This window comes from Budorcas taxicolor, chromosome 2 (genome assembly GCF_023091745.1).
Source record: "Budorcas taxicolor isolate Tak-1 chromosome 2, Takin1.1, whole genome shotgun sequence".
NCBI lineage: Eukaryota > Metazoa > Chordata > Mammalia > Artiodactyla > Bovidae > Budorcas > Budorcas taxicolor.
The window spans coordinates 116,221,145-116,235,576 of NC_068911.1; the positions used below are offsets into that span (position 1 = coordinate 116,221,145).

Sequence of the window (14,432 nt, forward strand, 5' to 3'; positions counted from 1 at the left end):
TAATTTTTTAAAAATTTCATTTATGACCTTTTCTTATTCCTTAGCTATAACTCTTTGGTGTTTTTTTTTTTTTTAACTTTAATGGTTACTTTAGCATTAATCAGTCAGCTTTCAAGGACTATTATACTGTTTCATGTGTAGTATAACAGCTTTACAGTAGTGTGCTTCTATTTCTCCACTCCCAGCCTTTTTACTGTCATTTGTCAAACATTTTTCTTCTATATGTGTTTTAGACCCTATAATACATTGTTCATTTTACTTCTGCCTGTATGTCTTCCTTTAATATTTTTTTAGTGCTGGTCTTTTGGTCATGAATTCCTGTTGTCTGTCTTCTTTTTTAAGATATAATTCACGTTGTTTACCCATTCAGAGCCAACAATTCAGTGTTTTTAGCACTTTCATAGAATTGCACAACCTTTATTACAATTTTACTTTAGAATATTTTGCCCCTCACTAAAAAAAAAAACAAAAAAAAAACCCACTTAGTATTCTTGCCTGGGAAATCCTATGGACAGAGGAACCTGGCAGCCTACAGTCCATGGGGTTGCAAAAGAGTCGAACACAACTTGTCAACTAAACAACAAAAAAGAAACCCCATACCCATTATCAGTTGTTCTTCTCCACACTCACTCACCCTTTTGGTAAGGGAGGGATCCTCTACCCTAAATACTATTAGATGGCCCAACATACAATGCCCAGCCCTGACAGCAGTTTATTAAACACATATACTCATGTCTCTAAGGAGGACGAAACCTCACAACAATGGGGATACATCATGTCTCTCTTGGGAGCAAAGTGAACAAACAAGGGCTTTTTTGGGAGGCAGGCTTTATAGGAATGTGACAATGAGTTGACCCTTGGTTCCCACCAGGGGATATGATTGGCTTGTCTGAATAATTTCACAGCCTGGCAGAGAAATGAAACTTACTTGATTAAGAATCTGGTAGGATGCAGCTGGTACAGTTTTTTGGAATCCTTTTCACTGGGAGGGCATATTTGATGAGAGTTGGGAAACTCATGGTTGGGCCTTGGGGGCCCATGAGGCTCAAGGATGTCAAGACAGCCTTCTTATGGAATCCTAATTTCAGACCTTAAATAACAGCAGTTAATCTCCATTCCTCTCTAGCTTCTGACAACCACTGATCTACCTTCTGTGTCTGTGAACTTGTTTATTCTGGACATTTCATATAAATGGCCTCATATGATATGTGGTATTTTGTGTCTGACTTTTTTCCCTTAACATTGTATTTTCAAGGGTCATAGCATGTTTCAGTACTTGACTCCTTTTCTTGCTGATTATTATGCCGTTTTGTGGACAGATCACATTTTATTTATCCATTCCTCAGTTAATGGGCATTTCCACTTTTTTGGCTATTATGAATAGTGATTCCATGAACATTTGGGTACACATCTCTGAGTGTATGTATGTTTTCACTTTTCTTTGGTGTATATATAGGTTTTCCTTTGTTTTTGAAAGCTTTTTAACTGGATATAAAGTTTGGATTGGTAGGCTTTTATTCTTTACAAGTCTTTGAGACACTCCTCCACTGTCCGCTAATTTGCATTATTCCTGATAAGAAATCTGCTGTCCTCCTTATCTTATTCTATTGAATGTACAGTGTTTTGGCTGCTTTTAAATTTTTCTTTTCATCATTGGTTTTAAGCAGTATGGTTGCAATGTGCTTTGGTGTAGTTTTCTTCATGTTTTTTGTGTTTAGAGTTTCCTGAAATTCTTGAATCTGTGGGTTTATAGTTTTCATCCGATTTGTAAACATCAGTCATTTTTTTTCTTCAAATACCTTTTCTCCCCTCCCCTTTTCTCCCCTTCCCCCACCACCCTGGGACTCCATCCAGTCGGTTATTCATACAGTTGATTGCTTGAAGTTGGCCCACAAAGAAGAACTGACATTCTTTTCATTTGGGGGGGAATCCTTTTTCCCTGTGTGTTTTATTTTGGATAGTTTCTATTAAATTCAGTATCTTTTTAAAAATCTAATCTGCTGTCCACCTCACCCAATATATTTTCCATCTAAGATATTGTGGTTTTCATCTCTAGAAGCTTGGTTTGAGTCTTTTTTGTATGTTCTAATTTCTGCTTAGCTTTTTGAGCATATGAAATACAGCTATAATAAATGTTTTTAGTGTCTTTCTCTGCTAATCCTAACATGTTGATTCCTGTTGATTGATTTTTCTCTTTAGTATAGATGTGTTTTTCTGCCTGTTAGCATTTCTAATAATCTCTGACTAGATATGTGACATTTTGAAATTTATGTTGTTGGATGCTAGATCATTTTGTATTCCTTTCAGTCTTGAGATTTGTTTTAGAATGCAGTTAAATTACTTGGAAACACTTTGATCCTTTCAGCTCTTTCTTTTATGATGTGTTAAGTGGATTTATCACAAGGCTGTCTGGATAAATCATTCTCTACTCCTGAGGCAGAATCTTTTTCATACTCAGTACCCTTGTTATGTGTTTTGATAGTCTGTAAAGAAGGACACTGTGGCCCAGCCTGAGTGCCACTAATTCTTTCTGAAGCCACATGTTCCCTGATGAGTACCCTGCTGCATCTTGAGAGGAGCCTTCTGCACACCTCCAGGATTCTCTCCTGCCTGGTACCCTGGCCAGTGAACTTCAGCTGTCCTGGTCTCCCTGGACTGTCAGCCACAGGACGTCTCTGAATTACGGCATGGAGATTCTCTTAAAACAAGGACTCCTCATTGTTTTCTGAATCTCAATTTCTGCCTTTTTGTTGTCTGATGTCTAATATCTTGAGAATTGTTTATATTCCCCTTAGGTTATTTCAGTTGGGAAGCTAAATTCAGCCCCTTCTCCAATTTGGATGGAAGAGAATCTGCCTAAAGGTTTTGACAGATGAATAAACCACTTAGCATAAATGACTTTTTTTCTGACAGATTTTTATTAGTGTTTTAAATTCTTTCCATGATAAATGTCTTGGTCTAAGAATGTTTTCTGTTACCTTCACAGCTTGCCTCTGAGGATTGATTTGCTAGAGAGTCCAGACTTACTGGAAACAACTGCTAATGACGTAGCTGGGGCACCTGACACCATGGACATCCCCCAAGTCCCAGGTGAAGTGAGCACAGCCACCAGGCAGGCTGGGTTAGAGGGACCTGAAGGTGAGCGCAGGAGTAAGTAAATGTTCTGTGTGAAATCAGTGACATTAGTCTGCGTCTTTTGAAAGTCACTTCAAGAGTATTTTATGCAGCAGCAGTTGAATTTGAAATGTTAATGTAGAATAGACATTAAACATAATTTAAACATAAAACATAATTTAATGTTATGCCTTCTTGCCTTTTTGGCCTAAGGATCCATTGAAATGTTTAAGATCACATAGTTGATACCATTAAACATTTGTGTCATTTATAAGTCATGAAACATTTTTGAATTTTCAAATTTGCTTTTTGTTTCTTGAGTGAAAATTAAGAGAAAAATGTTTCCTTAGAGATTATCTAGGGCACAGGATTGAACAAATGTTTGGACATTCCATTAGTGTATAGGAAATATTTTGTTATTAATGAGAGCTGTTGTTGCCCAGACCCACAAAAATAAATAATCAAGAAAGAATGCTGCTCTCCTTAACTTTTTAAAAGGTTAAAAGGAAATAAGAAATTGCACATATTTCTATCTGTTTGTGAGTTTGGTTTGATATTAAAACATAACTGTCTTTAAACAAAAGCTTTCTGTTGAATTTCAGTGTAAGTGTGAGCTTTAAAAGCAGCTTATGTTTACATGGCTCTTGGCAATGTTGATTTCTTTTTCTAAAATTAAGCACAATCTTTTAAACAACTTATAAGAAATTGCCAATGAGTATGCTGTTCTCTCTAAAGAGTGTAAAATACAGCAATGGGATTTAGTAATTTAGAAAGACATGATAAAAAATTTCACAGTGCTTCTGGTTCATAGAACATGCTGAATTACTGCTGATAGTGGGCTTCCCTGGTGGCTCAGAGGTTAAAGCGTCTGCCTGCAATGCAGGAGACCTGGGTTCTATCCCTGGGTCAGGAAGATCCCCTGGAGAAGGAAATGGCAACCCACTCCAGTATTCTTGCCTGGAGAATCCCATGGATGGAGGAGCCTGGTAGGCTACAGTCCACAGGGTCACAAAGAGTTGGACATGACTGACTTTACTTTCACTTTCAGTTGGTTTTAAAAATCTGTTCTTTTGTTCCTGAAGTAACCACTACAAATGCATTGTTAAACAAATGTTCTGGCATGTTATATGTTATGTTTTTATTGACATCTACCATATTTAAATGGTTATTCTGAGTCTGAGGTCTGGGAAACATAAATTCAGTTCAGTTCAGTTCAGTTGCTCAGTCGTGTCCTACTCTTCGCGACCCCTGAATCGCAGCATGCTAGGCCTCCCTGTCCATCACCAACTCCCGGAGTACACTCAGACTCATGTCCATCGAGTCCGTGATGCCATCCAGCCATCTCATCCTCGGTCGTCCCCTTCTCCTCCTGCCCCCAATCCCTCCCAGCATCAGAGTCTTTTCCAGTGAGTCAACTCTTCACATGAGGTGGCCAAAGTACTGGAGTTTCAGCTTTAGCATCATTCCTTCCAAAGAAATCCCAGGACTGATCTCCTTTAGAATGGACTGGTTGGATCTCCTTGTAGCCCAAGGGACTCTCAAGAGTCTTCTCCAACACCACAGTTCAAAAGCATCAGTTCTTCGGCACTCAGCTTTCTTCACAGTCCAACTCTCACATCCATACATGACCACTGGAAAAACCATAGCCTTGACTAGACGGACCTTTGTTGGCAAAGTAATGTCTCTGCTTTTCAATATGCTCTCTAGGTTGGTCATAACTTTCCTTCCAAGGAGTAAGCATCTTTTAATTTCATGGCTGCAGTCACCATCTGCAGTGATTTTGGAGCCCCCAAAAATAAAGTCTGACACTGTGTCCACTGTTTCCCCATCTATTTCCCATGAAGTGATGGAACCAGATGCCATGATCTTCATTTTCTGAATGTTGAGCTTTAAACCAACTTTTTCACTCTCCACTTTCACTTTTATCAAGAGGCTTTTTAGTTCCTCTTCACTTTCTGCCATAAGGGTGGTGTCAAACATAAATTAGCTTTGATTTATTCATAATTTCAGAATGATGTTCTAATTTGATTTTTTAAAAGTAATAGTTATCGGGTTAAGAAAACATCTCTGTTACTCAGAGCACCTTGTTTTATTATACTTTGCAAATATTGTGCTTTTTTGCAAAATGACGGTTTGTGGCAACCCTACATTGTCAGATAATGGGTAGCATTTTTTAGCAATAAAGTATTTTTTAACTAAAGTATGCACATTATTTTTTAAAACATAATGCTGCTGCTACTGCTAAGGCGCTTCAGTCGTGTCCGACTCTGTTCGACCCCATAGACGGCAGCCCACCAGGCTCCCCCATCCCTGGGATTCTCCAGGCAAGAACACTGATGCTACTGCATGTTTAATAAGTAGACTACAATATAGTATAAACATAACTTACACGCACCGGGAAACCAGGCAATTCACATGACTCACTTCACTGCGGTGATCCAGAGCTGAACCCACAGTATCTCCAAGGAATGCCAGTATTTCTCATGTACTTTTTTTTGCAGCAATTGTTTTTGGTTATTTTCCAGTTTTCACAGCCTTGCTCTGGACTCTGTCTCTTGTTAGAAATAGTCACTCTTTGTCACTAGAAAGATGTGATATGTAACAGATAGAGTCCATCAGTGTTTAGATTCAGCCAGAAGCAAGACTAGCTTAATGTGAAGTATTTTCAGGATTAAAATAAAAAGTCTCTTTTATAGAATGGCAACACTGATTCTATTTTCATTTTATGTCTGTCCATTGTATGTATTAAAAGATGCTTAAATTAAAATTTTAATTAAATTAATTAATTTGGAAGAAAAGCTGTGACAAACTGAGATAGCATATTTAAAAACTGAGACATTACTTTGCTGACAAGGGTCTGTCTAGTCAAAGCTATGAATTTTCCAGTAGTCATGTATAGATGTGAGAGTTGGACTGTAAAGAAGACTGAACACCAGAAAATTGATGCTTTTGAGCTGTGGTTTTGGAGAAGACTCTTGAGAGTCCCTAGGACTGCAGGTAGATCAAATCAGTCAATCCTAAAGGAAATCAATCCTGCCCATTCATTGGAAGGACTGATGCTAAAGTTGAAGCTCCAACACTTTGGCCATCTGATGCAAAGAGTGAACTCCTTAGAAAAGACTCTGATGCTGGGAAAGATTGAAGGCAGGAAGAGAAGGGGACAATAGAGGATGAGATGGTTCGATGGCAACACTGAGTCAATGAACATAAGTTTGAGCAAGCTCCGGAAGATGGTGAAGGACAGAGAAGCCTGGTGTGCTGCAGTCCATGGGGTCACAAAGAGTTGGACATGAGTAAGCAACTGAACAACAACAGTTGTCTGGATTTGAAAAGTGTTTAAAATTCTTTGAGCACTGCAGTAGTGTTGTATGAACAAACGACGTTTATTTAGTACACACTTTCTAGGAGATTATATTGATTTTGAGGAATTTGGTAAAACAAACTAAGAATGATTAGAAAGGACAAGACCAAGTGAGACTTAATAGCTTCAAATATTCAGAAGCCTTTTATATCAGGGAATTTATGTCACCTTGTTAGTGAATCTTGAATCAGCAGTTTGAAAATATAGCAAAGCCAAACTGAAATGAGTTTAGGGAAGAATCTTTTAAACTGTTCTTGCCATATATCAGAAATAGATATCTTACAGTGAGTGGGCCCCCCATTACAGAAACTATTCAAGCAGCACTTAAATACTGTTGGAAGTTATGACAGAAGAAATTCTTGAATCATGTAGGGGTTTCATTAGTAAGACTTATCCAGTTGAGACTCAGTACATTTGCTCAATCAATGAAGCTAGAGCATTTTGATATTAAGAATTAAGGTCTTATACCAAGATACGGATCTTGGTGTCCAATTTATTCTGTATTTTCTTTCGGTGATGATGTCAAAACCCTGATTGACTTAGGTAAATAGTTAATAAATAGTAATTTTAAAAAGAAAAGCATTTATCCTACAGTCTCAGGATATTTCTCAGCCAAACAGAAATAGCAGAATAAGCTTTATTTTAACCAGTTCTCCCCCACCAGCACAAGCCAGCAGTATTAATTTAATAGCATAAGCTAAAATGTTGTGGTCCCAGCATCATCATGTTAAAATTTAGTGTCAAATCATTTGAAGCATAAGAAAAACAAGAGGTGGCAATTAAGTAAGAAAATGAATATGGAAGATTTTGAGATTAATGTTGAATTAGTGATTCTCAGTTTTGATTGTACATTAAAATCACCTAGAGGGTTTTAAAAACTACAAGTGCCACTCAAAGCTGGTGCACCGGGGCAACCCTGAGGGATGGGATGGGGAGGGAAGTGGATGAGGGGTTCAGCGTGGGGGACACATGTACACCCATGGCTGATTCATGTCAATGTATGGGAAAAAACACTACAGTATTGTAAAATAATTAGCCTTCAATTAAATTAATTTAAAAAATAATAAAAACTACTAGTGCCATAAAACTACCTTCAGAAATCTGATATTGTTATTCTAGGGTCAGCTCTGGGAATCAGTATATCTTAAAAGTTACCAATCTGATTCTAATGTGTAGATTTACAGAGTTAATTGATGAACACTTTAGAAGATCTCTCTGACTGAGAGGAAATGACTTCATAGTTTTCCCTCCTTTCTTCTCCTTGATTGCTTAGAAATTATTAAGCATTCAGTAGCTTTTTCGGTTATGTGGACAATGTAGAAATTCAAATTTCTACCAAATTGATTCCTGCACAATAAGAACAACTAACAGTTGTTAGTTGAAATAGAATTCATTGTATTTAATGTATCATCTTTTCAGTGGTTGGAGGATTTTACTTGTATTGTACAGCCTGGTTGCAGGTAGTGAAGATAAGATGCTGTCCTGCATCACGCCTGACTGATGTCACCAGTATGTGATAGGTTGAGTCAGTGAGTTAATAAATGTGTGTTCTTCATCAGTTTAGTTTTAGGCCCCATACAGTCAGGAAACAGGGAGAAGAAACGGCTAGGTGCTAAGGTTTGCAGGAGGAGCTTGTGTTGTGCTTAGGAAGGAAGGGTGGTATCACAGGTGCTCTGTGCCTTTTCTTTGAATCTCTTAGCTGGTGAGCTTTCTTAACCCCTTGTGCCATGGAGGGTCTACATCGAGTGGCATTTTTGGAGCAGAGCAGATACAGGAAATGTTCCTGTTTAGGTTAACTCTTATTTAAATCAATGGTGAGTTTCCTGGTTATAGAAGGAATGTCTAGTCCAAGGTAATCTGGATTATTACCTTTTATTGATGGTAACTGGTATTGAGGGGAGGCAGTGAAGAAAGCCTGAGTCTGTACACTTACAAGCTGTAACAGCATGGCAGACTAAGTGGCTATTTTCCTTTTTTTTTTTTCCTCCAGCATTCATAGATTCCTCAGAGAAGCTCAAACACCTTGAAATGGAAAGCAGTCCTGTGCCAGCTCCTCACCCCAACGTGAATGTTAATATTAACAACCAGGTATTCAGCGATCTCCTTCACATGCCTGTCATACAGCCCCAGACTTGCCAGAAATGTTTTCCATCCAAAGCTAATACTTTTTCTTTTCTTTCACTGGGAAATCTATCTGTGCTGAACTCTTAAAACTTGTTATATAATTTTAAAAGGTGAAATTTGTGGATATTTAGGAGGAAACTTGGACAGCAACGTTAAGAATTATAAGGTCATCTCATGTTTTTCCTTTAGATTCAGCCCATCCCTTCTCTAATTACGTTCAGTGAGTCTTGATTTAGTTGAAAAAATTAATTGAAAGACTTTTAAAATGTAAACAGATTTGTTTGGAAGGGAACTGCGCTGTAATTACCGAGGATGAGACACTAAAGCATCATCCCTCATACCCTTCACCATCCTGTCCTCTTGGAGTCTTTAGGCATGTGGTGGGGTGACATACCAGTTAAACCAGTTAAGCCTCAATTAACTATTTGACTGTAATTAAATTTTTTTATTATTTCTACATTAAATAACTTATAGCAGTAACTAAAGTGGGAATAGGATAAAAATAATTGTCCCCAATAATGGAAGAGTGAATTTTAGGTAATAATCTGGAGACAGCCTTTTATTTTTTTACCTATATCTAGGCAATAGATAACAAAGACCTGCTGAATGAATTTTGTTTTGGCTTGATTTTAAAGATGAAAAAGGAACATCTGACTTGCAGTTCTCTTTCATCCTTGGATAACTAGCTGGACTTCTTCAGAGACCAGTATGGAGCACAGAGTGACTTTCTTCTTTCCTTCATAGTCATTGTTATAACTGTCCTTTAGAGTATGTCTTTTTTTTTTTTCCATCCTATTACATTTTTCATTGAAATGTCTTTGAGAAGCTGATTGAATTTCAGAAAGCCTTTCCATTTTTGACCCCTCAGTAATTCTCAATTATATGGTCTCTTTCCTTCACATTGTCAGTTTTTCTACTGTCTTTGTAAGGTAGGGAAATGCAGGGTCAAAGTCAGAGGGTTAACTGAAAGCTGTCAATGAAAGCTTAGGTGGTTGGCAGTTTGACAGAAATTTAGTGGCGGCCTGGAGTGATCCTGAAGAAGATTGAAGCTCAGTAAATCCTGACAGGGAGTTGAAGGGTAATTGTTGCACAGGAAATTCATTGAGCGGCTGCTTGTTTTTTTTGGCAACATTCACTGCATATTTACCAGAGGATCTATTAGATTAGTAATGAAACCTTGGAAAAATGAGTGCAAGTGTAGGTTCAAGACAGGAAAGGGAATATGAGAGAGGGTTAGGTGAAGGATGGTGTGCCATGAAGAAGTGTTTGGAGCTCACATAGCTAGGAAGATAATAGCTAATATTTGGTGAGGGCTTACTCTATGCCAGGCAGAAATAATGAGAAAGAGTTCAGTGCTGTACTGACAAATAAGAGATGTCAGACTACCCTACCTCAGCTCTTCAACTAGTGCTGTGTACAAGTTTGTCAACTGAAAAAAAAAAAAAGCACAACCTAAAAGTTGAGAGTTATATGTTATTTGACAGACTTTCTTAGGACTTCAAGCTTGGGAGACATTATCTCAAATAACCCTGAGAGACTGCTTCAAAGAGGGGAGGATGAGCCCGGATTCATAGGAGTTTTTGCAACAAAGACCTGGTCATAATCATAAAGAGATTAGTGTTAATAAAAGAGAACCAGCTATCTCACATTAAGGAATTTAGTACTTTTCTGTGTATTGATGTTCAGTCTCTTAAGTCATGTCTGACTCTTTGCCACCCCATGAATTGCAGCACACCAGTCTTCCTTGTTCTTCGGTGTCTCCTGGAGTTTACTCAAACTCACGTCCATTGAGTTGGTGATGCCATCCAACCATCTCATCCTCTGTCACCCCCTTCTCCTCTTGCCCTGAGGATCTTCTTTAGTGATTCAGCTCTTCGCTTCAAGTGGCCAAAGTATTGGAGCTTCATCTTCATCATCAGTCCTTCCAATAGTATTCAGGGTTGATTTCCTTTAGGATTAACTGGTTTAACCTCCTTGCAGTCCAAAGGACTATCAAGAGTCTTCTCCATCACTCAATTTGAAAGCATCAATTCTTCAGCACTTGGCCTTCTTTAGGGTCCAACTCTTAGATCCATACATGACTACTGTAAAAACCATAGCTTTGACTGTACACACCTTTGTTGGCAAAGTGATGTCTCTACTTTTCAATGTGCTGTCTAGGCTTGTCATAGCTTTTCTTCTAGGGAACAAGTATCTTTTAATTTTGTGGCTGCAGTTAACATCCATAGTGATTTTGGAGCCCAAGAAAATAAAATCTGTCACTGTTAACAGTTTTCCCCATCTATTTGGCATGGAGTGATAGGACTGGATGCCATGATCTTTGTTTTTTCAATGTTGAGTTTTAAGCCAGGTTTTTCACTCTCCTCTTTCACTTTTATCAAGAGGCTCTTTAGTTTCTCTTTGCTTTCTGCCATTAGAGTGGTATCATCTGCATATCTAAGGTTGTTGATATGATCCCAGCAATGTTGATTCCAGCCTGTGAGTCATACAGCCCAGCGTTTTGCATGATGTACTCTGCATATAAGTTAAATAAGTGGGGTGACTATACACAGCCTTGACGTACTCCTTTCCCAATTTTGAACCAATACATTGACCCTATAGACTGTAGCCTGCCAGGCTCCTCTGTCCATGGAATTTTCAAGGCAAGAATATTGGAGTGGGTTACATTCCCTTCTCCAGGGGAATCTTCCCAACCCAGGGATCAAACCTGGATCTCCTGCATTGCAGGTCAGGGAAGCCCTTGGTTTACTGTGTATAGGAAGATGTGAGAGTCTGGGCTCACTGCAGTCATTCCTTGATACGCAGTTCAGCTGTCTGGGGCTAGCATCATGAGTTTCCTCAGAAGCACCATCACAGTGGCTGCAGAGGCTGACTACTACATGGGCTTCACAGTGGGCTGGTTGGTTGTCTCCGTCCTGAGTTCTCAGGGCTCCCTGTCCAGGGGCTGAAATGTACTGGCTTGATGGCTGCAGCATCCTTTGTTTACCCACACAGCAGCAATCTCAAGTTGATTCATGTGTTTTCTTATATCTGATGGTGCTGGATCTTAGTCGCAGCACATGGGATCTTTTAGGTTACAGCTTGTGGGATCTTTTTCCCTGACCAGGGATTGAACCAGGGCCCTCTGTATTGTGAGTAAGGAGTCTTAGCCCCTGGACCAGCATGGAAGTTCCCTTGATTCATGTTTTATTTATGTGATGCACTTTTAATCCACTCTGATTTCTCTCCCTCTGCCACTAACTGTTAATGTTTGCTTAAGGAATGCAAATTAATCTTAATATCAGCTTTACTAAGTATAGTAATTTTAGGATGAAAAGCCTATTGTAAATAAAATATATTCTAAAGCAAAGTGTCAGATGTTGGATGTTTAGCTCTAAAAATTGGGTAACTGAGAAGCTCTTAGACTAATGAATTTTCAGATGGCAACAACTGGAAAGTACAGTGTGAAAGGCAAAATCAGGATCTATGAATACTTTGAAAGGCTGGAATGACGGATTGGACTTAAGACTATATATCATGACAAGTCTGACACAAATCTAGGGGTTAGGATCAGGAGGTAGAATGTAATAGAAGTTTGAGAATTTTGTAAACATGAAGTGTAACTGCTGAAACATCTCCGTTGTATTAACTGAAAGGGCTTAAAAGGGGAGCTCCAACCATAGTATTAAAAAGGAAGAGAGATAAACATGATTTCAGAAAACTAAAGCGGTTTGAGAAGAGAAGGAGTACAGTTAAGAATCTTGAAGCACGGTTGTAATGAGGCTCAGCAGTCTCAGGAAAGAATACTTCAGCTATCTGCGGAGCTATGATATAACAGGAAGTAAAGTATTGATAACTGGTGTTTTAACAGTCTTGGAGAAGAGCTAAGGTCAGTGAGTGATGAAATTAGGCAGATTTCACCTCAGTGTAAGAAAACACATCCTAACACACCTGGGAATCGAACAGATAGCTAAGAATGCAGCAGATTCCCTAAGGTGGGAAGTTCCTCAGGCTAAGGCTAATGTCAGCCTTTGGATATTTTGGAGGTTGGATGTACTTGGAGGTTGGGGCATTCTTGTCACCTTGGGACACCCTGAATCTTGGGTTCATTGTTGGAATTCTTCCCCTTTCTGGGTGCCTTCTGGTATGGGGAATGTGTTCACAGTGTCTGCCTGATCTGTGTCTTTGGAGTCCTTTAGGGCTTATGCTGTGTCAAGACTTGAAGACTTTTGAGTTACCTTCCTCCTCTTAATTACTTGAGACAATTCCAGAATTTTCTTTATCTTCAAATTTGAAGAATATTTTTTTTCTTGGTCCTTGATCAGAAAATTTTTAAAATGCTTAAAGTAACAAAATATAAGCTGCATTTGTTAGTGAGGATGGGGATATGATTAAGGCATGACCTTTCACAGCTAGTGTAAAGGTTTTTAGTGTAAAGGTTTAAAAGAAAGGCGTGATGACTGTGTTCTTTTGACCACTCATTAAAGGTCAGTAAATGTTTAAGTCATAGTAGCCGTACAGCCTCTGTCATTGTACTCAACTGTGCCACCATGGCATCATGTGGGCCTGGGTGTGGCCACGTTCCAGTAGAGTTTACTTACTAAAACAGATGGTGGGCCAGGTGTGACCTGTAGGTTGTCTTTCTCTTTTTGTTGGGAGTGTAATACTACAGCATATTGCTGCCACACGTGACTTGGAATAATCTTTGTCACTTTTAATCTTTTGATTATTTTTTGTACCCAAACCTTAAGAAGGTATAACCAAAAAGTATATCAGAAATAAAAATCTGCACTCTGAAGAAAACAAAGGACAAAGATGCATTTATTACCTGGATTTTGACCCATGAACCTTAGAACTCAAGACTGTGAACATAGTAAGTTCTGAGTTGCTGACAAATTTAAGCGGTTTTTATGGGATAAGGAGTTATTTGTTGTTGTCGGCTGATTAGTTGCCTGGTGGTCTTCTTTCTTATTTGAATCAGAGTAGCTGAGTCAGGGGAACAAGGAAGCATAGAGCTGCCATGAACAGACTTGCATGGGGGCTTGGCTGGTGTCCTGTGCCAACCTTTGGGAAGGGTTGTACATCCCCATGAGGTTAAGTGTCCTCTGTGTGCCTACATTGGCTGTCTTCATTCTGTTCCTGAAATAAGTGACTCCAAGTGTTTCACTTTGGTTCTATAAGTAGTTAACTTTCTTTCCCTCCACCCTCAATTTGGACACACAAGTATGGCAGTTGGTCTGACCTCCCTTTGGGAAATTGCGTCAGTCTTCAGATGTTAGCCGTACAAAGGCCACACTTATCCAGGGATCAGTGATCTATTGCGTATTATGTAAGGTAAGTAGAAATGATACTTTTACAAACACAAAGGCTAATACTCTCTAACAGTAATTGCTGTAGGGGAAAAAAATAATTTTTCCCTCTACTTCTCTGAGTTGTTGGCTGAGACTTCTGTAACAAAAGACAGATTAACAAGAGAAAAACAGAAGTTTACTGTTATGTGTACCTCATGTACAGATGGGAGATACCAGGGGAGAATGAATAACTCTCAGGCTTAGAATTCCAGTTAAATTCCATCTTCAGCTAAAGTCAAATGAAAGAAAAGTCTAGGGGAGGGTTCAAGGAAAAGCAGGGTAAACAGAAGTAAGGCTTCTTACGCAGCTTTGAGTCCTTGCTATTCAATGATAAGAGTTTGAGTTGTTTGCAGGGATGAATGTTAGTCTTTCCTAGTATAAAGGAAGGAGGGACTCCTTTGTAAATTTCTCTCCTGCCTTTAGATAGATAGGAGAAGGACAAAGCTTTTCTTATATCTGCTGCTTCTCATTTGCCTTCAGCTCAAAATAACATGCCACAAGGT

General features: G+C 38.8%; 1 protein-coding gene across 1 annotated transcript in view; it reads left to right on the forward strand.

Annotated features, from left to right (window-relative positions):
• The window catches only part of EPB41L5 (erythrocyte membrane protein band 4.1 like 5), a 155,703-nt gene that overhangs the window by 106,369 nt on the left and 34,902 nt on the right, over window positions 1-14,432 (forward strand). Inside the window, exons 16-17 of the mRNA XM_052659770.1 lie at window positions 2,987-3,138; window positions 8,466-8,563. Of these exons, the coding sequence (XP_052515730.1) occupies window positions 2,987-3,138; window positions 8,466-8,563 (250 nt within the window). The remainder of the gene's footprint in view (window positions 1-2,986; window positions 3,139-8,465; window positions 8,564-14,432) is intronic.